The following is a 26,232-nucleotide window of genomic DNA, read 5'->3' on the forward strand; positions in this document are numbered from 1 at the left end:
GAAATTCGTCTGAGATGACGGCCACACTTCAGGGGCTGGGCTCAGGGAAGCTCAGGTACAGAGCAGAGCTCTGAGGCAGTTATGACAAGGGGATCAGGACATCTGACAGCTTCCAGCAGACCGGGGCCTGAGCCTAGTCAAGAGGCTGGGTGGCAGCTGTCTCAGGTATAAAGCAGATCAAGGTTTCAGGGGATGGCTCTTCCCGACCTGGTCACAGGGCTGTCAAGATCTGAAACATCTGCTGGTTCAAGGACTCTAAGGACCTCTGTGGAGGACACTGGGGCCCAGTGATAAGTTTTTCAAGATCAGAAAAAGGCTATAGGCCCTGGCTAGACAGCTCGATTGGTTGGAGCTTGTCTTGATATGCAGAGGTTGCGAGTTCAATCCCTGGTCAGGGCACATATAGGAGTAGATAGATGTTTCTGTCTCCTTCTCGTTCTTCCCCCTCTCTCTAAAAATCCATAAATAAAAACTCTAAAAAAAGAAAAAGGCTATAGAGTACATCATTAGGCTATGGACAGAGAACTAGGGCTCCTCTGGGGGCCAGAATCACAACTGTTTTTCTAGCTTACCCATGGTCTACACTAAGGTGGAGATATGACATGCTGTTAAGAGTTGTCAGGGCGACTTCTCTGGCCCCCGGCTCGCGGACCAGAGAACATCGTCCGGGAAACGTTTTACTAAATAAAGCTTTTACTATTCCATTAAAAAAAAAAAAGTTGTCAGTACTTTATTGTGAAATAGCTTAGATTTCAAAAGTCTGTTCTAATGGGAAAGAAGATGGAAGGAGGACCCAGAGCTCTGGAAGACCAGCCTCTGTGTAGGTGCCAAGGCAGAGGTACTGGCTAGGCAGGAAGAAGCCCAGCACCAGGTACTGGTATTGGGCAGCAAGGGGTCTCTGCCCATGGAGTGCTTAGAGAACCCTGGCCCAGCTCTTCCTTGATAATTTGTGACTCTAGACATTTCACTCACCACCCAAAACAAAATTTTGAGCCATACTGGAAAGGCAATGCATAAGTGCACATTTTACTTGTTAGTTCAACTATACTATCTAGAGATTAGTAGTAACTGAGGATATGTTACCTACGTCACTGCCACAAGGCAGGGAGACAGAAAAAACAACAACAATGACTTAAAAAATGAAATGCAAGAAAAGGAAACAGGAAAATTGAAGTAATATTTGGAGAGCCCCCTCTCCTTCTTTGGGCTTTTATATTTATTTTCAAAATTAAGTGGGTCAACAAACCCACAGGTGTACAGTAGGGATTTAAATTATGAACTACTGATTCATAGGTAAAAATGGTGAGCTGATTTCTTGAGTTGAAAGTCTACTAAATGGACTATTCTTTATGGAGTCTGAATAAAATCTAAATCTAGTCTAGACTTTAGGTGACTGTTGTATATTTTTTATTATCAGTTGGAAAGAAATTTCTATGATACGCCAAAGTGTCTAATTTAAAAAATATATAAAAAATTCAAGAACTGGTCTCTGGTAGTTTTCATTTTTAGATATGTCAAGATCTTGTGCTTTGGTTTCTGAAATTTATTAGGTTTCATAATTTATTTGTAATAACTAATACAAATTGGACCTCATCTAAAAAATAAAGATACTTAAAATGATGAAATATTTGGCCCTGGCTGGATGGCACAGTGGACAGAGTATCGTCCCAACACACCAAGATCATGGGTTCAATCTCTGGTCAGGGCACATATGAGAAGCAACCAATGATTATACAACTAAATGGAACAACTAAGTGGAACAACAAATTGATGCTTCCCCCTCTCTCTCTGTCTCCCCCCACCTCCCTCGCCCTTCCCTCCCCTTCCTCTCTCTCTCTCTCATATCAATGGAAAAAATATTTTTAACTTAAAATTTTATTTTAAATGATGAAATATTTAATTTAACACATTAAATTCACACATATTTAAGATTCCTCAAATGTCTTTCATTTTATTTTAAATATCATAAGATTTCCATCACTGAATATCTAGTGAGTTCGACAGGGTACACAATATAACAACAGATAGAAATTAAAAAAAATAAAAAGACCATGACACATCCTTCCTTACTCTCAGGGAGCCTGGGATCCAGCAGAGAGAAAGACAAGTAACTAAGCAATTACAGCCCTTAACAGAACCTGGCACACAGAATGTGCCCAGCAGGTGCAGAATAAATGGCCGGTGGTAAGGGCTGGAAGAATAAGCACAGGACACTGCGACCCCAGAGGAGAGAAGCAGAGGGTGGGAGGGACAGAGGGCAGGGCTGGTGGGACAGCTGACCGTGGTGCTGGGGCAGGCTGGTGACTGGCCTTTCACAAAAACCTGCCAGCCGCCCTCCGGCTCCGCACACACAGGGCTTCTGCCCGATCACTCGACACACACATGTCAGTATTTTAAAATTCTAGTAGCTAACCGTGTATTTTCTTTGATGCTATATATTCAGATGTTTACTTACCTGTCTGTTTTTTCTTTCAGCTAATGCCTGCACAGATGAGGTTGACATCTGATCCTTCATGTCCTAATGAGGTAAGGAGAAGACCAGAAAACAAATGAATATCCTCAGAGAAAACAAGTCATGGTTAATATTTTGTATGCTAGCAAAATACACATAATTTTTTTTTTTACAGGGACAGAGAGAGTCAAAGAGAGGGACAGACAGACAGGAATGGAGAGAAATGAGAAGCATCAATCATCAGTTTTTCCTTGTGACACCTTAGTTGTTCATTGATTGCTTTCTCATATGTGCCTTGACCACGGGCCTTCAGCAGACTGGGTAACTCTTTGCTCGAGCCAACGACCTTGGGTCCAAGCTGGTGAGCTTTTGCTCAAACCAGATGAGCTCGCGCTCAAGCTGGCGACCTCGGGGTCTCGAACCTGGGTCCTCTGCATCCCAGTCCGATGCTCTATTCACTACGCCACCGCCTGGTCAGGCCAAAATACACATAATTTATCCATTTTTTAAAACAAAAAAGCATTCTTTGGCCTTTTTTTTCAAAAATAAAGGAAATAAAGGAGAACAATGTACTCTTAAAAAAAAGGTAACCTGGGTATTAAATTTAATTCAGAAAAAAGAGGAAAGGAATTTGTCTTTCCTAGACCCTACCATGAGCCAGAAATACGGTTAAATGATTATGTGTATTTTCATGAGGACCCTGTGAAGCTGGTATTATCCCTAATTTACAGTTGAAGAGACTGAGATCGGGAAAGGGTTAAAGTGCTTTCTCAGGGTCATAGCCAGGAAATGGCAACCTTGGGCCTCAAACACAAATGCCTGTGGTCAACGGCAAGCATCTTCACGTAAAACACATGTAAATAAAACCATGCACTTTAGGAAAATTGCCACTAAATACTGAGAAAACTTTCAAATAGTAATACAACAAATAGATCACTTATTTTATTTTTAAGTTGGATTCATGTGAAGTATATAGACTTTTATTTCTAACACCAGAATGAATTTCCAGAATGGCATCAGAAATAATTTTGTATGGAAAGAAATATGAATGAACCCATTACTTACAATGAAGAAAAAACACTTTGTTAAATATGAGCCATTTTGCTTGTTATCTGTAAGCACAATCCAATATATTTTAAAATGACTTGAACTGAGTACATAATACAACTTTTCTTCAAGACTGCCTAAATACTTTATAGTTTTCTGTTGGCCTGTAGACTACTTTATAGATGCAAATGTTGAGGGATTAGGCTTTCAGAAACTTCTTCCAAGACCTATGACAAGGGAATGGTAGACCAGACAGTGCCGCAACCTTCCTAACTGCTACTGTGGGCAGTCTGAGCAGCAACCGCGTGGCTTCAACCTTCAGAGTGCCCATGGCTTCCTTCTCTTCTACAGGATTTCAGTTAGACTTTATTTAAATTAAAACAAGAATGATTAGAAACCCCAGTGTATTCAGTTGGATAATAGTAGCCGAGTATGATTTAGATCTTGGATTATTTACCTTACTAAAAAATATATCACCAAACAACGGGGATTCCTAATCAGAATAGCTTTATGAACTGGCTAGAAATTAGGATTTTGTAATCCAAACGCTCATTATGTAGATGGGAGAAGTAGAGGTCCAAAAAGGTTACTCTCCCATTAAAATTTTTATTTGTTTATAAGTAGTTTACAGTGTGTGTGTGTGTGTGTGTGTGTGTGTGTGTGTGTGGCAACTAATGAATAAAACAAGGAACAAGAATATTTAAAGTTCAGTGATGATCTACCATTTGAAATAATTTCAGAAAGAAATTATATGACATAAAGTCTTTGGCAAACATATACCAAGGTTCCTGCCTATGATGACTCTTAAAAAGCCATATGTTAGCATTGATATAATCCCAAGTTTTTTTATTCAAGGAAGCTGCTTTCTCGTACATATGTTAAAGACAGCTGGTTCTGTTACATCTAGTTATGCTAATCAAATGGCTTAGCCATACAGTTTCGAAATACAAACATATCAATGATATAAGATTTTACTTAAATGATATTTTTCTCTTAGGTTCTTAAACAATAGGTTATTTTCTAAATCGTTTGAGACTAAATACTTGTTCATTTATATTGGTGTTTGCACTCTGACAGATGCCTGCTTGCTCTGGGTAACTCCCGAAAGCCTGTCAAGCAGTTGTATATGGAAATGTCAGTAATGTGGGCAAGAAGACTTCCAGAAGCTGAAATTCAGATGGCGAGAGGCTGCCATCCAAACCCAGAAGAGTCACTCTTCACAATGCAAAGTGATTACCAATCCATCAAGAAACCAAACGGTTTCTACAATAGTAATTCTTCCTTTGGCCCAGAAACACAGTACAGTGAGAAATAAAGAGGAAAAAGATAAAACTGGTTTGGAGGAAAAAGAAGTATGGACAAGTAGATACCGCTGAAATAACTTCCCCAAACCAGCAATCGGCTCTCTCTGCTCAAAGAAATACTCCTGACAATACTAAAGACAGATTTCCTTTTTCAACTAGAGAACTTCTATGTGGGAAATTGACATTTAATCCATATGAAAAAGTTGTTTCAGAGATGATGTATTAGTTTACAATTAAGGAAAAACAGTTTTGAGAAGTCTGGCTATTTCTTACACAACTGATAAGATCATGTCCCTTACCCTGACAACTTGCCGGGTACTTGTGATGAAGGCTTTTCTTATACTCAATTCGGTTGCATCGAGATTGAATTTTCTAGGATTTGCTTCAACTATGCGTGGGTCAAAAAGTCAAGGTAAAGCCATGTCATTATCAAAAACATAACAAACCACATCATACTAAACCACAGAATCTTTCCCAGGCAAGCAATAAAGTCTGGCCCAACATTTCTGAAAAGATAGTTTGACACTAATCATCCTCAAACTTTCTCTGCCCACAGCTATAGAAGGATCCTTGTGCCCCAGGGCACCTGTCAGGTAAAAACCACAGACCTGACTGAGTCTACTCTAAATCCATGGCTGGCTAACCACAGCTGGCTGGGCTCTTTCAGATGCCTGCCAGCACTTTTTATCTATTCTTTTTTGACCCTAAATCATCTTTCCCATGACAACTTCTGCAAGCCTTTTTCATTAGCCATTCCAAACTCTTCCACTTATGTCAAGCTAACCCTGCTTCTTAATCCAGAGAAATAGAGGCCTCTTCCCTGATCTCCTCATTCCCAGCCTGGTACTGACGCCCCACATCAGACACTCGCGTGGCTCTCTGGGCTTTCCTCTCTCAGTCTGCAGCAGACATCTGTGCTATAATCTAATGTCTGTACCCGCGAATCTCTCTCCACTCCTCCCTGTAAATTCCATAGGGCCGGTGCACTGTTTTGCTTACCAGTCCAATCTCGGTAACTAATGAAATGTCCAGCACATGGTACACTCAAAAAACAGTTTGCTGGTAGATAGATATCCTCTGTCCTCTTTCTCTCATAATTCCTTATCTCCCCCAATCCTTTTTCTTCCCTCCTGTCTCAAGGGAAGACGTACCTTCCTATAACTGCTTTTGATCCCACCCCTCACATATTGTGTCACTCATTTTAGAGAACAAACTTGTCTTTTGGTCATATAAAAGGTGCCAGGGTCATTAAGACTGGTAGAAATGATGCATTTCAAACATCAACTGCAGATGCACTATGCTGCCTATGGACTGACCCCGACCGAGTCTCGTTTCCTTGATGTTTTATCACACTTAAAAAACAAGCCAAAGAGAGCACAAATATGCAACTGGCATGTCTTGAATCTCAAGTTTTGATTGAGTGGGATTTCTCCTGTGGAAAAGGCTTCTTCATCTCAGCTTTTTCAGTTCTCTGGTTTGTCAGTCAGATCAGGGGGCTTATTTAACAGCAATAGCATCACTTAGCATAATAGATCTGTTTTTACTGAAAGCTGTTTCATGAAAAAAGATGCCTCTCACTGGACACTGGCACTGTTACCTTACATCCTGAACAGGAAAAAGCCAGTCTACAAAAGGATTTTCTTTTGCTCTCGAACTATTCACATGTAACATCATCTGTGTGTCTCTTTCTGTGTCTCTCTGATGATACTAACACTTGTACAGAAGTTCATGGTGTGTTGGGCACCATTCTAAGCTCTTCACCTGTTCAACTTGCAACAACCCTATGGACTAGGTACTATCATTATCCTAACTTTCTACTGGAAAGGAAACTGAAGCAGAAAGCAATGTGTCCAAAGTCACACAGTAAGTGGAGGAGCCAGGACTTGGAACTTGCAGTCTGACTCCAGGGTCCAAGTGCATAACCACTGAGCTATGCTGCTCCATGTTGCAGGATTTGCCATGTACTCTAAAGAATTTGGCTACTGTACCTTAGCTTACTGAGCAATTATTTTAAGTGTGTCATGGTCCAAATAAGAACATCAATCAATTATAAACAGAAATGCCTAAGCTATGTGCTTCAGACATCTGAATAAAACGCTGTCTGTCTGTTTGCCCCAAATGATGCAGACAGCACCGAAAAGGATATTGATGGTTTCATCAAGGTCCTCTAGGTCCCACTCGATGCTCCGGAGGTTGTTTCTCAGCTCGTTGGTGGTCCAGTCGATTTCCTCCCTCGTGGCGGCAGAAGGGTCCTGGAGGAGCTCCGTCCATCTCTGGAACAACCCCTGGGCAGTGTTGACGGCTTTCTGGACCTCTCTGTAATCAAGGTAGGGGCAGGAGAGGAGTCACAGACGACACGTTTCTGCGTAACTGAAGTTAACATTTCTCGTCACACGCCATCTTTAGCAGCTACCACCATTCCCAAAAGTGTATTAAAATCTTTACAGAAGGCTCTTCATAGGCAAATGTCAAAGTTCAAAACTTTAAAGTAACAGTAAGTATTATGTTCTCAGCTGGGGTCCAGAATAAAATAGCCATTATTTAAGCAGCTCTAAAATCAAGTTTGATTGAGAACAAAAATTTAATTACGCTCTGAACAGACTATGCTTCAAGCAGTATTAGAAGCAATCGTACAAATTAAAGGGCCATTTACATTCCCCCATGCTGCCATTTGCTGGGATAATCATTCATCTTAGACGGAAAAGTCCTAATACAGCTTTTCTTTTCCAGGGTGGATGGGGGAGGTAACAAAGGGCAGAGAAAGCGTTACTCTTATAAAGCTAAAGTTTTAGTGGATAAGTACCATATTTCCCCATGTATAAGATGCTCCCATGTATAAGACGCACCTTAATTTGGAGGCTCAAAATTTGAAAATAATGTATTACATAACATTATTGAACTCAAGTTTTATTCATCATAAAATTCATACAACTCCTTATCACTGTCAAAACTCCCATCCGCCTGACCAGGCGGTGGCGCAGCGGATAGAGCGTCGGACTGGGATGCAGAGGACCCAGGTTCGAGACCCCAAGGTCACCAGCTTGAGCGTGGCTCATCTGGCTTGAGCAAAAAGCTCACCAGCTTGAACCCAAGGTCTCTGGCTTGAGCAAGGAGTCACTCGGTCTGCTGAAGGCCCACGGTCAAGGCATATGTGAGAAAGCAATCAATGAACAACTAAGGTGTCTCAACGAAAAACTGATGATTGATGCTTTTCATCTCTCTCCATTCCTGTCTGTCTGTCCCTATCTGTCCCTCTCTCTGACTCTCTGTCTCTGTTTCTTAAAGAAGAAACACAAAAAAACCCTCCCATCCATTAGCTTGTCCTCATCTGTGTCTGATAAAAAAATCACTGTCTTCAACAATGAGCCCAAAAACAAGTGTGGAAAAAGCAGGAAATGCAAGTAAAAAAATCTACAACCACTGTATGAGACACACCGTTTTTAGACCTCAAGTTTTTTTATTCATGGGGAGATATGGGTATTTTTATTTGAGACATTTTAAAACCCCAAATCTCATTAGAAAAATTTCCAACGTTATTAGCTTTAAATATATCCACTTTCCTGGACTAAGCAATGCTGTCAAGCAGATAGGTGTGTTTCTTGGTTAGAGAGGGGCTAGGCCGTAAGTGCTAGTCTCCTCCACCACTGGGCCAATGTTCACCATGTAAATGTTCTAGTCTAACACTACACCACATATAAAAGCCAAAAAAGGAGTCATTTTATAATCAGATGGTCTCTTGTGTACAAAGATAACTTTACTGCTCCCAAACTAAGAGATCTGTTTTGATTCTTGTATGATTCCTTAACCAGTTCTTCCATGTGTTAAAAAGGGTGTTTGTTGTCTGTAGCTTTAAAACAGAATTTGCATGCTTCCCATTTCTGCTGACATTTCAAGTACCAGAAGAGAAAACACTAACAGAAATGAAGAAGAGTGTCTGACTATATTTCGTCTGTGGAATACTGATGAGAGCGAAAAGGCTGAGCGTTAAATACAGAATTTATATAGCCATTGCACCCAGGTTGAATAAGTCATTGAGCTCCATGGCCCGCAATGCGCCTACCAAGGTGACATTCATATCCAGTTTAAGTGTTGGGCAAGTCCTCTCCCTGTTCCTCTCCCATCAGCTTTTCCTTTCAGTGCTAATGAGGAGCTCTAATTGAGACAGACATGGGAAGGCCTGAGCAAGTGAGATGTAAATCCACTGTCTTTACTCCTTATTGAAGTTTCTGGCTGATTTGGTAAAAAAAAGGAGTACACATCTTCCCGTAACATGAGGCACTTGGTTTATTTCTAAGTGTGAAATATTGTCGATGATAGTAGACGACAGTTAAAAGGGGATCTATAACAATACCTTATTTTAAAGAATATAAAAGTTATCAATTCTTTTTTTAAAATTTATTCATTTTAGAGAGAGACAGAGAGAGAAGGAGGGAAGGGCAGGAAACATCAACTCCCATATATGCCTTGACTAGGCAAGCCCAGGGTTTTGAACCGGCAACCTCAGTGTTCCAGGCTGACATTTATCAATTCTTTAAGTAAATATAAATTCCTTTTTGAGAACTAGGAACTTCAAACCTAAGAAGCCCCAGGCTAGGGCATATCACGTCCTCCACCACGAGTACACAACTATATAGGGGGCTGGAATCTGACTTTCTCTTCTTTTTTTCTTTTGAAATTGAATTTAATGGGATGACATTCATCAACAAGAGTTCACAGGGTTTTGGTGAACATCTCTAAGCTTTAAGCTGCTGACTGCACTGCGCGCCCACTACCCAAAGCTAAATCATTTTCTGTCACAGTATATCTGTCCCTGGAATCAGACTTTCTTAGGTAGCAATCTATATTTTTTCTTTCTTTTGTTTTTTGGTCTCAGGACTTCTTTGTACTCTTCAAAATTATTGAAGACTCTGAAGAACTTAAATCGATATAGAAATCCAAACAGATATGTAAAAAATATTTATCGATTAATTAAAAATTACAATGAACCTACTACGTGTTAATACATTTTCATAAAAATTAACTTCTAAAAATTAGTGGGAAGAATGATAGACATCTGATTAATTACATATGTAGAATATATTTTAAAAACTCTCAAAAGTTAACAAGAAAACAAACTCAATTTAAAAAGGGCAAAAGACCCTGGCCAGTTGGCTCAGCTGTAGAGCATCGGCCTGGCGTGTGGAAGTCCCAGGTTCGATTCCCGGCCAGGGCACACAGGAGAAGCGCCCATCTGCTTCTCCACCCCTCCCCCTCCCCTCTCCTTCCTCTCTACTTCTCTCTTCCCCTCTCTTCCCCTCCCACAGCCGAGGCTCCATTGGAGCAGAGTTGGCCCAAGCACTGAGGATGGTTCCATGGCCTCTGCCTCAGGCACTAGAATGGCTCTGGCCACAACAGAGCAACGCCCCAGAGGGGCAGAGCATCGCCCCTTAGTGGGCATGCCAGGTGGATCCCAGTCAGGCACATGTGGGAGTCTGTCTCTCTGCCTCCCCGCTACTAACTTCGGAAAAATACGGAAAAGGGGGGGGGGGCAAAAGATTTGAACAGTTACTTCACCACTGAAGACAGAGACAATAACTCAGCACATAAAAAGATGATCAGTGTCATTAGTCCTCAGGAAAATGCAAATTAAATCCACCAGGAGCTACCACTACACACTTAGAATGGCTTTAAAAAGACAACAAAAACAATGCCAAGTGCTGCCCTGGTGGTGGAGAACCGGGCACTCTCATGTGTTACTGGTGAGAATGCAAAATGGTATGGGCTACTTTGGAAACAGTTTGGCTGTTTCTTAAAATTAAGCATACATTTACCACATGACCCAACAATCCCACCCCCAGGTGGGTAAATATGTAGTAATTTCGTAATTACTCTTGTGGGTTAAATAAAAGGTTGCCTTTACTTAGTTACCTAATGTTATACAATTTTTTTTTTAAAGAGACAGAGAGATAGAGAGAAGGACAGACAGGGACAGACAGACAGGAACAGAGAGATGAGAAGCATCAATCATTAGTTTTTCGTTGTGCGTTGCAACACTTTAGTTGTTCATTGATTGCTATCTCATATGTGCCTTGACCGTGGGCCTTCAGCAGACCGAGTAACCCCTTGCTCGGGCCAGTGACCTTGGGCTCAAGCTGGTGAGCTTTTGCTCAAACCAGATGAGCCCGCGCTCAAGATGGCAACCTCGGGGTTTCGAACCTGATTCTTCCGCATCCCAGTCCACCGCTTGATCCACTGCGCCACTGCCTGGTCAGGCCTGTTATACAATTTTGATCTCAACCAGTTGCTGCTTCCACAACGCCCCTGGGATGGTAGTCCTGGCACCAATGACTGCAAGTTAAAGTCGTGAGTGCCTTGAACTCATCCTCATTGTTACTGTACTTGATATGACAACCTTCGTATCTATTTTCTTGAAATTCTCACTTCCTCTGGTTTTGTGACATTGTGCTCTTCTAGTTCCTACCAATTTTCTCTTTGCTCTTCCTCCACTTGGTCCCCATGCTTCTTCCTCAGCAGTCTTTACAGCTTCTGGGTACTCATCAACACTCACAGGCTCAATGGATCCCTTTAAACTGTTGACTCCCCAACTGCATTTCCAACTCTAACCACTCACCCAGAATTAACTCCTATATTTTTAGCCGCCTATAAGATCATTCCACTTGCCTAAAACCAAACAAATCATGTCCTCCCTGCAAAAAAGGCAAATTTTCAAACAAACAAAAATTAAAAGGGGTTAAAAATCTGCTTCTTTCTCTAACTTCCTCATTCTAGTAAACAGTGCTACTATTTTCCAAGATTCAAAACTTGTCTAGACAAGTGTCAACTTTGACTGTTCCTCTTACTTCTCACCTTGCACAACCTCTACTTAAGCCCAATCACTGGATTTTAGATCTGGAAGGAGTTTCAAGATAACTAGTCTGCACTCATTGAGCAAATAAAGAGAACTAGGGCTCAGCCCTTGGCCGCCTGCCTCAAGTCCTCTGGCTCTGAGTACGAGGCACCTTTCACTACTCAGACCTACTCAATTCCATCTTTGCTATGCCTCCAGACAAATGGATTATCTTTGTGGACTCCGAAAACCTGGGTTTGAGCCCTGAAAAGCTGTTTGGCCACAGGGAAGTGAATAGTAACTGCTAGTGAAAACTGTCTCCTGATTAAGAATTTATGGTAGGAAACAGATTAAATTAAACTCCTCAGCTGAGTATTCCATGCCTTTTCTTCCCCTAAACTGGTCAACTTTAATATCCAACCTGATTTCTCACTAAAACAAATTCAGTTCCAGCTGGCAGGCTGTCTCCCCACCCTCCATGTTCTCATAGACTTTTGCGCACATTTCCCCAGACCAGGAGAGTCCTTACACCTCGGCAAACGAAAAGCAGACACTTCCTTTGAGGCCCAGATTGAGACCTGCTTGCATTACTAAAGTGTCCTTGACCAACATGGCCACTCAGGGTCTTTCCTTTTTTCAGTCCCCACAGCATCTCAACTGTAATCCAAGATCTTACACACAATGCACATTGTCTTTCCCCACTCTCTGCACTCTGCACAGTGTCCTCCAAACCAGACAGTTTCAGGAGCCAAACATAGTATTAGACATTCAAAATATTTATAACCAATGTTTGCAAAGCTGTTTTTACAATGAAACATCTGATTCTGATTTTTTAAAAGTAGGAAACGAGATTTGACTTATATTCAATTGCACTGGACGAAAGTTCTTCTGCAAAGAATAATTAATTTTTTCACAGTGATGACACCAATAACGTTTTCTCAGCACTGAACAGGATGGCAATGCTGCCTTCAAGCAGCTCATTCTCTAAAAGGTTCTGTATGCAGGTAAGAGATAGCGAGAGGATAATACAACAAAGCACACCATCTTGCTCATCAGCTTACTTATGCCATTATTTCAACACTGATCCACAGCCAAGACCCAGAAAGAAAACTGGAGTGGGAGAGGACATGGGCATGAATGAGAGAAGATTCTAGAGATATCCTAGCGATGGCATCAATAGGACATGACGTCCAAGTAGACACAGGACTGCAGGAGAGTGCAGTCAGGAGCGAAGAGGGCTGAAAGGAGGACAGGCAGGGGAAGGAGAAGGAAAAGAGGTGTCTAACCCCATTGCATGGTGAGTATTGAGTAATTAGTAGAAAACAGAAAAGCATTTAGGAGGGAGTTGTGCCAGAGTGACTGGGGTGTGGGGAGCACCTGAGGCAATGGAACAATGAAGGTCACCCAGTGAGAACACACAAAAGGATCACCAGAGAGGCCACACTGAAGGGACGGGGGGGGGGGGGGGGGGGGGGGTGAGAGGACACAGGCCTGCCGGCAGAGGGGCTCAACACAGCCGGAGACTCAGGCATGGAGTGTGAGTTACACCACAATGTGTACCCCAGTGTCTGCACCAGGTAGGGTCCCACTTGCCCTAAGAGCCACCCCTCACTTCCCCACCCACATGTGGGATTTTCTCCTCTGTGCTCTGGACAAGACTTTGGCAGTGTCAAAAATAAGCTTCAAGTTCCCAGGCATTCATCATTGCATATTTAAGAAGCTTTCTAACTAGTCTACTTTTTAATCTTTCCTCATATTGATATCACTACCAAATCAACATTCCTAAAACCCTAATTTCACGTCATTTCTCTGCTTTAAAAATTTCCAGTGGCCTCAAAATGAGATTCTCCTTAACCCTATCCTACCTTGTACTGTGAAGTGTTAACAGGATGAAAAGAATTATTTGGAATCCTGGATCTACCACTTATTAGCTCTGTAACCCTGGCCAAGTAACATAACCCCTCTGTGCTCCCTCAGCTCCGCATCTCTGAAATGTGGCCAATACCCACATCACAGAGCTGTTCTTATAAAGTGCTTACTTAGCACACCATGCCTGACATAGGAGTTGCATCCTTTAAATGTTAGCCATTATTATTACTTCCCAAAATAAACTTCCTACTCTACCTGGGATGTTTGTCTTGATGACATCTAAACAAACAATACTCATCTCAGGGCCTTTGCTGCTGGCGTCCCACCCATAAGCTGCCACCATCGCCGCCACCACCACCAAACAGTATTCATTTGACATTTATGCTACTTATCCAAGGGGCTGGGCTGGAAATACAGGAAAATAAACAGTCCCAACCCTCAGAGCTCATAATCTAATAACGAAAGACAGAGGAAGAGGTGCAATACTGTGTTACAGGTGTCAAGGGAAGTACTTCCTGGCAGTGGAGATGCTGACACCGGATTTTAAAGCAAGTGGGTAAATCAGGCAGCCCGGGCCCATGTGGAGTAGGAGTATGCTGTACTGCGGTCACAATGAGTATACTGGGTCAGGTGTGGCTGGTACTCTTGAGGGGAGGGCAGGCAGAGTGAGAGGAGGGTACAGGAGGGCTGGATCGTCAAGGGTAGGAAGTGTTTGGGCTTTATTCTGTAGAGAACAGGCAGCACTAAGTGATATTAAATAGGAAACCTCTACTGGGTTCATTTGACTTTTTTTTTATATAATTTTTTAAATTTATTTATTCATTTTTAGAGAGGACAGAGAGAGGGAGAGAGAGAGAGACAGAGAGAGAGAGAAGGGGGGGAGGAGCTGGAAGCATCAACTCCCATATGTGCCTTGACCAGGCAAGCCCAGGGTTTCGAACCGGCGACCTCAGCATTTTCAGGTCGACGTTTTATCCACTGCGCCACTACAGGTCAGGCCTCATTTGACTATTGAATGCATGAAATGTGCTAGTATGACTGAGGAACTAAAATCTTAATTCAAATTAATTTAAATTGAGAAACTAATATGCAATTCCGTTACTGGAAAAATTTTTAAGTATGCTTGGAACAATTTGGGTATGTGAATCTGATTTCTCAACTCTAAGTTTAATAAACTCTAAACACAGATAAGTATGTCTGATGAAAATTTAGCATCCAAACTGATATGTGCTGTAAGTATAAAATGCACACCAGAATTTGAAGACTTAGTACAAAAAAAAAATCTCATTAATAATCTATTTTGGTCAATCACATATTGAAATATTTTGAACCAATTACATTGAAGATGATATTAAAATTAATGCTGCCTGTTTATTTTCACTTTCCAATGTGGCTACGAGGACATGTGAAATGCATCTATGGCTCAGAGTCTATTTTGGATAGCCCTGATCCACTACAACCCAGGGTGGATGAAAGAGAGACTGGGAACAGGACAACCAATTAGACTCTTTAATGAGAGTCCAGATGAGACAGGCCTGAATTATCTAAATTCTACCCATCTTCAAAACCTAATTCAAGACTTAATTCTACCTCTGAAAGCTTTCCAGTCATAACCATCCCTCATGAGTCATGTTTCTCCAAACTCCTGGGGCACTTGTCTTCTGTAGCATTCACTTCAGCACTTAATCATTTACCACCTGTCATTTCTACTTACCTTGTTTCTCAGATCAGACTCAGTTTCTAGGGTAAGGGCTACAATTTAGGCATCTTTAATATTTCCACCCTGTGTGATGCATTTTCTTTTTCTCTTTGTATTTTTTAATTTAGAAATTTAATGGGATGATATTGATCAGTAAGAGTATATAGGTTTGGTGTGTGATACATTTTCAACACTTTTAATAAACAGAAGTATATAGTCCCAAATACTCTGTTAGATATTGAGAGTCTCATTTCCTTCAGACGCATTAAGGACAATAAAATGATGTCAAAATCAAGCAAGACTCTAGGTCAGTGTTCCAGTAAAGGAGTGAGTGATATCTAATCAGTGAGCAAGCATCAGGAGACTGTACTGGATACTCTCAGGGAAAAAAAGTCAAGATGGCAGAGCGATTTAATGTTTTCACAAATTCCATTTAAAAATCAAACAAAAATTTTTGATTCTCTCTGGTCTCTACTGACAGAGATAACCTTTGCAACCTAAGCATTAAGAACTTTCATTCTGGGGGGTGGGGGTAGGGGTGGGTGGGTGGGGGCACAGCTTTAACATTTAAAAACTAATCCCTAAATCAATCCTTCTAATAAATAAAACATTTCCAGGTAGAAAGCCACATACTACTAAAAAGAAAAAAAAAATCTATAACTTAAACATTTTCCCATCTAAATTAAAGTAAGGTGAAGAAAAACCTTTTTAGGGTAATGTTAAGAAGTATATTAGATATATTCTGCTGTATCATGGATAATAAAGTATTTCTCCTAAAGTACCATTTAAATCTTCTAAGAACCCTTAAAATAAAATTAAACACCCAGGCACCAGGGCAACTTTCACCACCACAGAAATAGGAAGTTAGTAGCAACTAGTTGAAAACAAATGGTTATTAGTATTGATCTTCTGGGAACTTGGTAGTTCTCTCTTTAAATGTTTGACATTTAAAACATAAAGTTGACAAGTTGTAACAGCATTAGAATCCATTTTTCCTGCATTTGTTTAATGGCTACACAGTGCAATTCAAGTTTCTATCTCCAAACAATCCAGCAATCAAAGATGGAGTCAGGAGAGCCCAAAGGGAAAAACAAGTGGGAAAACCTGTCAAATAGCCTGGGTGAAAACAGGGTGTTGAAAAGAAAGCGCTCATTTCCTTTACCACTGTGGGAAAATCCCGGTGCTAATAGAAAGCCGAGAAAAGTTTAGTTTGGCTGATTTCATTCTGTTTTCCTTCCAACATCATCACTGAGCATGAACGACTGCTTTCCTCCCGTCCCATTACTCAGTAAAAACTCCCCCACTGAATTGAGCTGCCTTCCGGAGCCCTGCTCCCCAGCCTCCCAGATCCACACCGCCCCCGCCTCCCAGCCTGCAAACGTGCTGGGACGGCTCGTGGCTGGTTGTGGTCCCACCAGTCTGCGGGCCAGCGCTCGGAACTCAATGGACAATGGGAGCTCACCCCCGTCAAAGCCAACTACAAAGCTCAGGAGAGCCATTTCCCTTTTCCTGCCCAGATGCTGTTTTCCCTCCTTCGAAGTAGGGCCGGGTGCTCCACTAGAGACCCAGTTTGGGCAGGGACGCGTGTCTCCCTCCCCACCTGCAGAGCTGCTGAACTCCTCGACCCCCACATAAGTTCGACAGGAGCGCACAGGCCAAAGGGGACCCCTAGCCCAGGGGCTTGTTTGGGGGCACGGATTTCACAGTCCAGGTAGGTCAGGGAGGGGGGTCTCCGGACGCTTGGTCTTGGCCCTGAAGGATAAGCCGTGCTTATTGTCCCCTCCCCAGCCTCAACTTGTCTCCCCTCCCCCTCCATCAAGGAGAGCGGGGAGGTGCGGGCAGGAAACACTGCCACCTCCTCCTCCCGTGGAGCCCTCGGCGACACTCACCCTTTCACCACAAAGAAAGGGTCCTCCATGGACATGGCGTCCCGGCCCCCGGCCGCCTCCCTCCGATCTTCCCCCTATCCGCCTCCCGCAGCCGCCGGCACCTCGGCCTGGGATGACCCAGAGCAGCGGGCGCGCGCAGGCCGGGGTGCACGGGACTGTCGCTGGTCCAGCACTCCGTGGGACCTCAGATCGAAGCCCAGACTCTGGTACCGGCCCCCGCCGCTGCCTCCTCCCACGGCTCCTCCAGGCGGGTCCCGCGGACCTGACCCCGCCCCCGGACCCACGGCCGGGCCAACCACCAACGCGGTCCGCTGCACCACTTCCGCACCCGCGCTCAGGTGACCAAATATTGCTCCGCCCCTCGTGGGCGGGGCCTGGGCATGCGTCACTCAATACTGGAGGCGGGGCTCGGGGGGGGGCCTATGGAAAAGGGCGGGTCTTCTCTCGACTGGTCTCTCAGTATTCAGGGGGAGGAGCCGCTTGTTCTTTCTTAAGACAGGTAGGTTTTCAGGATATGTGGTAGTCCCTGATTTGCACAATCCTGTTACCTTTTCTCTATGTACTTTTAATACCTGATTTTGATAACGCGATTTATAAATTTATCTCGTCCTTGACTTACAGTAAAGCGTGCTCATACAATATATAAATACATCTTCTGACTCTTTAGGACTTACTCTGTGTCCGGACGCGTACTAAAAGCTATTTATGTATTAGCTCAATATTGGTTTGGGGGAAGGGTATTATTATCCCCATTTGGTAGATGAGAAAAGTCAGAGAGCTTTCAAAATTAACTGTCGTCATACAGGCTGGACAGGGCAGAGTCACAGATTCTGTGCACTTACCACCAGACTGGGGTGTGTTTCCTTTTACTGAGCATTCTGCAAGTAACCAGTAAGGTAAATTTTTCATACAATGGTATATATCAAGGGTCCCCAAACTACGGCCCGCGGGCCACATGCGGCCCCCTGAGGCCATTTATCCGGCCCCCGCCGCACTTCCAGAAGGGGCACCTCTTTCATTGGTGGTCAGTGAGAGGAGCATAGTTCCCATTGAAATACTGGTCAGTTTGTTGATTTAAATTTACTTGTTCTTTATTTTAAATATTGTATTTGTTCCCGTTTTGTTTTTTTACTTTAAAATAAGATATGTGCAGTGTGCATAGGGATTTGTTCATAGTTTTTTTTATAGTCCAGCCCTCCAACGGTCTGAGGGACAGTGAACTGGCCCCCTGTGTAAAAAGTTTGGGGACCCCTGGTATATATGGTGAGTCCCGAGAGAGAACACCTTTGAGGGACAAAGAAGGGACCAGGTTTGGCAACTTCCTCTAAGTTAAGGTTCAACAGTTCCTCCAGAAAGTATTTTGGTCAGAACACTAAGCCAACTCATTTGATAGATAGGCTTTGGAGGTTGTGAACTTTAATCACTGATAATCATTGAGCAACTACTATTTCAAGCACTGTGCTGTTATCTCAGTTGCTTTCCCATTGTAATTACTGTCATTGTCCCCACTTTATGAATGAGAAATCTTAGTCTCTTGGAGGTTAAGTGACTTGCTGAAGGTCACCAGGTTTTTTTGTTGTTGTTTTTTTGAAATCAAAGAGGCCCTGGAGCCAAACAAACCCTGTTTGAACCTGGGTTCTATTATTCAGTTTCTCATCTCTAAAAGGTGAGCTCATGGGATATTGGGAAATGTTAAATAAAAATGAACATAAACCCCAATGTCCCAATGAAGTGAGGTAGTGAAGTCAGGGAACCAGTCAGGAAGCTGCTGTGGTCAACTGGCCTGAAAGAATGAGGACCAGACAGGTGAATCTGATAGGTGTTTCCAAGGAAAAACAAAACAAAACTGGACATGATGAAAGATTGAATGGGTTTAGGGAGGAGAAAGTAGGAAGTCAGAGACTAAAGCTTCTCTGGAGAGAGTGGAGATCACATGTGGAGATAAAGAAGCTATTGGGAGAGAACTATTTATTTGGTTATGGACATATTAAGATGAGGAGGTGGAAAGAGATCATCTTTTATTCATTCATCAAACACATGTAAATTGAGGGGCATATGAGAATAGTGATTAAGAGCCATACATGGAACTGGATTGCCTGAGTTCAAATCCCAATTCCGTTACTTTCTGTTGGGTATTGGGCCAACTGATTAATCTCTCACTGTCCCCAACTGTGAAACGGACACTATAAGAACACCTTCCTCATAGAATGTCATGAGAGTTAAATGCATTGATGTGTGACAGTGCTTAGAACAGTGAGTGCTCAGCATGTGTTCTGCTCTCACTATGTGTGAGGCACTGAGGAGACAGAGGAGAACAGTCTTGGTCCTTGCCTTCAAGGAACTCTCAGACCAGTGGGAGAAACAAGTAGTTACACAATAAGAGAAGGGCACAAGTTGCCAAAGAAACAGAGACAAGATACCAGTTGGTGTGTGTGTGTGTGTGTGTGTGTGTGTGTAGGTTGTTTCTAAAGAGTGACTAGACACAGCCAGGAGATAGCATGGCAGCCTGTGGGGAGCCACGGCAGAGGGTGTTGCAGGAGTGAAAGGAATGGATGGTGGCAGGAGGACCAAGGCATGCAGATTGACAGGGTCAGATCATCAGAGCCCTTGACTGTGACGTTAAGAGCTGTGGACACTCTCCTATAGATCATGGCAGTTGGGATTGACAAGGTCAGACTGGCATTTGAGACAGATACTGTGGTGGCTGGAAGGTCATGGTCCACAGGAGGGGTGAAGATGTCCTGAGGTAAGGTCATGGCAAATATCAATAGAATGGAGAGTAGGGATATATTTGAGAAATGCTTTAGAGGCAACATCAGTGACTTGGTGACTGACTGGCTCAGGGTGTCAGGGGCTTGGGGAAAGCAGGGGTAGGTAAGAAGGCTTGTGGAGTTCTGGAGTTGGAGGTGGGGAACTGTTAGTTTCAATCACCAGCAAAGAGAACAGAGGGGGATTAGATGTAGCCTATTGGTTTGCCCCACTAAACAGTAAACTCCTGGAGGGAGACGAGACTGTGTTAATGTTATTGTCACCTCAAAGACTAGCATAGCCCATTATTATCTATTCCATGAATTTATTAATTAAACCACAAATGAGAAGTCAGAAACATAGAAGACAGAGAACAGAGGCTTGGAGATTCCTATAATTAGAGGGTTGGGAAAAAGTATCAACAATGGAGAGAGTAGAGGGTTGAAATATGAAATCCATGTGTGGGCAGTACAGGGTGTCCCTTTTTGAATGTGTCATTCTCTTCCACCTTCTCTCAAACCAGACAAGACTATGGCCTCCACTGCCCTGGGTGAAGGGAAGCTATGATTAAAATGCAAGCATCTTTCATATGTTTATTAACATTTGCATATTTTCTATAGAGAAATGTTTATTCAAGTTTTTTGCTCATTTTTTTTTTTTTGTATTTTCTGAAGTTGGAAACGGGGAGGTAGTCAGACAGACTCCCGCATGCGCCTGACCAGGATCCACCTGGCACGCCCACCAGGGGGCGATGCTCTGCCCATCTGGGGCATTGCTCTGCCGCAATCAGAGCCATTCTAGCGCCTGGGGCAGAAGCCATGGAGCCATCCTCAGCACCCGGGCCAACTTTGCTCCAATAGAGCCTTGGCTGTGGGAGGGGAAGAGAGAGACAGAGAGAAAGGACAGGGGGAGGGATGGAGAAGCAGATGGGCACTTCCCCTGTGTGCCCTGGATGGGAATCGAACCCGGGACTCCCACACGCCAGGCCGACGCTCTACCACTGAGCCAACCGGCCAAGGCCTTTCGCTCATTTTTTAGTTGTGCTGTTTGTTTGTTGTTGAATTTACCCTAAATCTTTTTTTTTAATTTTAGAATTTTATTTAGACAATTAATTTTAACGGGGTGACATTGGTCAACTAGAACAGTGGTCCCCAACCTTTTTGGGGCCACAGACCGGTTTAATGTCAGAAAATATTTTCACAGACTGGCCTTTAGGGTGGGACGGATAAATGTATCACGTGACTGAGGCAAGCGTCAAGAGTGAGTCTTAGACAAATGTAACAGAGGGAATCTGGTCATTTTTAAAAAATAAAACATCATTTCAGACTTAAATATAAATAAAACGGAAATAATGTAAGTTATTTATTCTTTCTCTGCGGACCAGTACCAAAAGGCCCACGGACCGGTACTGGTCCGCGGCCCGGGGGTTGGAGACCACTGAACTAGATTTAGAGAAAACATCTCCAGATCATTTTGACACTCGATTATGTTGCATACCCATCACCCAAAGTCAAGTCATCTTCCATCACCTTTTATTTGTTTTTTTTTATGCCCCCCCCTTCTATCACCCCCCCCTCCCTCTCCTCCTTTCTCCTCCTCCTGGTAACCACTGCACTCTTATCTATATCCATGAGTCTCAATTTTGTGTCCCACCTATGTATGGAATCATACAGTTCTTATTTTTTCTGATTTACTTATTTCACTCAGTATAATGTTATCAAGATCCATCCATGTTGTCGTAAATGATCCTATGTCATCATTTCTTATGGCCGAGTAGTATTCCATATGTACCACATCTTCTTTATCCAATCTTCTATTGAAGGGCTTTTTGGTTGTTTCCATGTCTTGGCCACCGTGAACAATGCTGCAATGAACATGGGGCTGCATGTGTCTTTACGTACCAATGTTTTTGAGCTTTGGGGGTATATACCCAGTAGAGGGATTGCTGGGTCATATGGTAGCTCTATTCTTAATTTTTTGATGAACCACCATACTTTCTTCCATAATGGTTGTATTACTTTACAATCCCACTAACAGTGAATGAGGGTTCCTTTTTCTCCACACCCTCCCCAACATTTGTTATTACCTGTCTTGTTGTTGATACAAGCTAATCTAACAGGTGGGAGGTGGCCTAAATCTTTTTTGAAACAACACTGTGTAAGGGAGACAGTGTTCCATAGATGTTAGGTATTATACCCTTCATCATTATCCTAATTATTTTTTTTAAGTATTCCAGTTTTTTTTAAGACTTTATTCATTGTAGAGAGAGAGCAAGAGAGAGAGAGAGAGAGAGAGAGAGAGAAGGGGGAGGAGCAAGAAGCATCAACTCTTGTATGTGCCTAGACTGGGCAAGCCCAGCGTTTCAAACTGGCGACCTCAGCATTCCAGGTTGATGTTTTGTCCACTGTGCCACCACAGGTCAGGCAACCTTTTAAAAACCCTGATACGCACAGACATGCTCTGGAACACGCCAGAGCATGTTCCAGAAACACGTTGGCTTTCACTGGTCCAGCCACAGCTGTCTGCATTTCCCCACCCCAATGACAGGAAATATTCACACACTGGTTATGTTTCCTTCTCATCCTTGGTTGTTGCCAACACCTGCACCCTTACTCTCTACACACTGGTATAAAATAAACAAGGAAGAATTCTTGTCAACTCACATATCCAACACTTGAAAATGATTACGAATTTATGAAATACCCACTTGATAGTTATTGGAAATGTTGTTTAATAGTGTGTAATGATATGTATAGAAATAGTAAGACACAGTTATATATATGATATGATTTCAACTCTGTTTATTTTTACATATTGAAACATTTTTATACATAGTAAAAAGGAAATGTAGCCTGACCAGGTGGTGGCGCAGTGGAAAGAGCATCGGACTGGGATGCAGAGGACCCAGGTTCGAGACCCCAAGGTCGCCAGCTTGAGCGTGGGCTCATCTGGTTTGAGCAAAAAGCCCACCAGCTTGGACCCAAGGTCGCTGGCTCCAACAAGGGGCTACTCGGTCTGCTGAAGGCCCACGGTCAAGGCACATATGAGAAAGCAATCAATGAACAACTAAGGTGTTGCAACACACAATGAAAAACTAATGATTGATGCTTCTCATCTCTCTCTGTTCCTGTCTGTCTGTCCCTGTCTATCCCTCTCTCTGACTCACTCTCTGTCTCTTTAAAAAAAAAAAAAAAGGAAATGTATGTGATGTTTGGCACTATGAAATGTTTACTTGGATAATCAGAAATACAAATATCATTTAAATTTTTTTTCAAAAGAGAAGTGAGAAAGCCAAGTAACCACATATGCAAAGTACATCAAAATGTATATAGTTTTAAATGTTTTTGAGAGTGAGGCAAGTCAAGAATGTCTGAATGAATGCATTGTTGCAAGTATTAAAAGTTAAAAATACATTACTAGAATTCACAGAGGTTTTTTTTTTGTTGTTGTTGTTTTCTGAAGCTGGAAACGGGGAGAGACAGTCAGACAGACTCCCGCATGCGCCTGACCGGGATCCACCTGGCACGCCCACCAGGGGCAACGCTCTGCCCACCAGGGGGCAATGCTCTGCCCCTCCGGGGCGTCGCTCTGCTGCGACCAGAGCCACTCTAGCGCCTGGGGCAGAGGCCAAGGAGCCATCCCCAGCGCCCAGGCCATCTTTGCTCCAATGGAGCCTCGGCTGTGGGAGGGGAAGAGAGAGACAGAGAGAAAGGAGGGGGGGAGTGGAGAAGCAAATGGGCGCTTCTCCTATGTGCCCTGGCCGGGCATCGAACCCAGGTCCCCCGCACGCCAGGCCGACGCTCTACCGCTGAGCCAACCGGCCAGGGCTAGAATTCACAGAGTTTCTTGACAAAACAGTGAATTTGAACCATTGTAGGAGGGCAGGTATGATCTTTACCTTCTCTAGGAATCTCTTGGTACTCAGGTAAGGAGAAACCACAATTTCTCACGGTAAACTAGTGAGTAACAATATAGTAATACTGATTGCTAACATTTACTTATGATGTAGCAGACATTGTGCTAACTGATATACCTGCATAATTTTCAGAAGTAGCTCCAAAATTTATACATAAGGCAGGTTTTAGGATGTAACTTAAAAGTTTGAATGGCAGGACTAGGAAGCTTGAACTGACATTATATGGCAGACCTGTCTTTTCTTTATTTCTTTATTTTTTTATTTAAAGATTTTATTTATTGGTTTTAGAGAGAGGAGAAAGAAAAGTAGTGAGGGTTGAGGGGGAGCAGGAAGCATCAACTCATAGTTGCTTCTCATAAGACAAGCCTGGGGTTTCAAACCCAGGTTTTGAACCAGCAATCTCAGCATTCCACGTCAACACTTTTATCCACTGTGCTACCCACAGGTTGAGGTCTTTTCTTAAATTAGAAGTTTATTTGGCATGGCTCAAGAGAGCTGGTAGTGATTGTGTGTGTGTGAGACTCTAAAGTCCCAATAAGTCTCCTGACCAGGCAGTGCACAGTGGATAGAGTGTCGGACTGGGATGCGGAAGGACCCAGGTTCAAGACCCCGAGGTCTCCAGTTTGAGCGCGGGGCTCATCTGGTTTGAGCAAAGCTCACCAGCTTGGACCCAAGGTCACTGGCTTGAGCAAGAGGTTACTCCGTCTGCTGAAGGTCCACAGTCAAGGCACATATGAGAAAGCAATCAATGAACAACTAAGGTGTCGCAATGAAAAACTGATGATTGATGCTTCTCATCTCTCTCTGTTTCTGTCTGTCTGTCCCTATCTATCCCTCTCTCTGACTCTGTCTCTGGAAAAAAAAAAAAAAAAGAAACCCTAAAGTCCCAATAAGTCTCCTACTAATGTTATTACAAATTACCACAAATTCAGTAGCCCAAACACAAGTTTATTTTCTTACAGTTCTAGAGGTCAGAAGTCTGAAAGTGAGTCTCATGGACTAAGATCAAAGTGTTTACAGGGTTCCATTCTTTCTGGAGGCTCCAGGGGAGGATCTGTTTCCTCTCCCACCAGTTCTAGAAGCTATCTGCATTGCTTGGCTCATGTCTCATTCCCTTCCATCTTGCTTATGCTATCACATCTTCTCCAACTCTGACCCTTTTGCCTCTTTCTTATAATGACCCTTGTGATTACATTGGGCACACCAGATAATCCAGGCTAATCTGCCCATTTTAAGATTCTTAATTTAATCATGTGGACTAATTCCCTTTTGGCACATGAGGTAACAGTCACAGATTCTGGAGATTAAGATGTAGATATCTTTAAGATGTGTGTGGGTGGGTGGCATTACTCACCTACTACAAAGGGAAATCACTTATACAGTTCTGCTACCTACCAGGTGCATTATAAACAGAATCTCATCTTCTACTTCAACAACTTTATGAAATATATACCAGGGTTTGCTTCTAAAGTTGAAGAAATTGAACCTCAGCTCAATTTGGGAATCTGCCCAAGGTCAAATAGCTGGAATGCATACCCTGGTCCCTCATGTCCTTGCCTCCACTCATCTCTCCCAGGCTCCTCTGCTTCCTCTTTGTTGTCGGGGTCTGTCCCTCAGCTCCCTAGACATGCTTGAACTGCTTGTCATGCTCTCCTGATGACAAGGTAGTCACAGCTTAACCCTGGGGATTGCAAATCAAGCAAGCCAAGTGGCTGCCCCTCAGAATCTACTTTTAGGTCTTTTCTTGCTCTCTATTCAACAAGCTTCTCCCTTCCTTCCTTCCTTCCTTCCTTCCTTCCTTCCTTCCTTCCTTCCTTCCTTCCTTCTTTCCTGCCTTCCTTCCTGCCTTCCTTCCTTCCTGCCTTCTTTCCTTCCTCCTTTCCCTTCCCTTCCCTTCCCTTCATTTTCTTTCCCTTCCTTCCTTCCTTCCTTCCTTCCTTCCTTCCTTCCTTCCTTCCTTCCTTCCTTCCTTCCTTCCTTCCTTCCTTCCTTCCTTCCTTCCTTCCTTCCTTCCTTCCTTCCTTCCTTCCTTCCTTCCTTTCTTTCTTTCTTTGTATTTTTCTGAAGCTGGAAATGGGGAGAGTCAGACTCCCGAATGCGCCCCACCGGGATCCACCCGGCACGCCCACCAGGGGCGAGGCTCTGCCCACCAGGGGGCGAGGCTCTGCCCCTCCGGGGCGTCGCTCTGCCGTGACCAGAGCCACTCTAGCGCCTGGGGCAGAGGCCAAGGAGCCATCCCCAGCGCCCGGGCCATCTTTGCTCCAATGGAGCCTTGGCTGCGGGAGGGGAAGAGAGAGACAGAGAGGAAGGAGGGGGGCGGTGTGGAGAAGCAAATGGGCGCTTCTCCTATGTGCCCTGGCCGGGAATCGAACCCGGGTCCCCCGCACGCCAGGCCGACGCTCTACTGCTGAGCCAACCGGCCAGGGCCTTTTTCTTTCTTTCTTTCTTTTTTTTTTTTTTTTAAATTTATTGTCCTGGGTGC

The 26,232-nt window shown here is 43.3% G+C and overlaps 1 protein-coding gene across 1 annotated transcript in view; it reads right to left on the reverse strand.

The window, feature by feature from the left end:
* STX6 (syntaxin 6) overlaps positions 1–17,333 on the reverse strand; it is a 31,624-nt gene extending 14,291 nt beyond the window's left edge. The window contains exons 1-4 of the mRNA XM_066361673.1: positions 17,087–17,333; positions 6,950–7,119; positions 5,103–5,197; positions 2,456–2,518 (exon numbers count right to left, since the gene is read on the reverse strand). Coding sequence (XP_066217770.1) covers positions 2,456–2,518; positions 5,103–5,197; positions 6,950–7,119; positions 17,087–17,121 — 363 coding nt within the window. The 5' untranslated portion in view covers positions 17,122–17,333. The remainder of the gene's footprint in view (positions 1–2,455; positions 2,519–5,102; positions 5,198–6,949; positions 7,120–17,086) is intronic.
* Between the last annotated feature and the right edge of the window lie 8,899 nt (positions 17,334–26,232).

This window comes from Saccopteryx leptura, chromosome 2 (assembly GCF_036850995.1).
Source record: "Saccopteryx leptura isolate mSacLep1 chromosome 2, mSacLep1_pri_phased_curated, whole genome shotgun sequence".
Taxonomy (NCBI): Eukaryota; Metazoa; Chordata; class Mammalia; order Chiroptera; family Emballonuridae; genus Saccopteryx; species Saccopteryx leptura.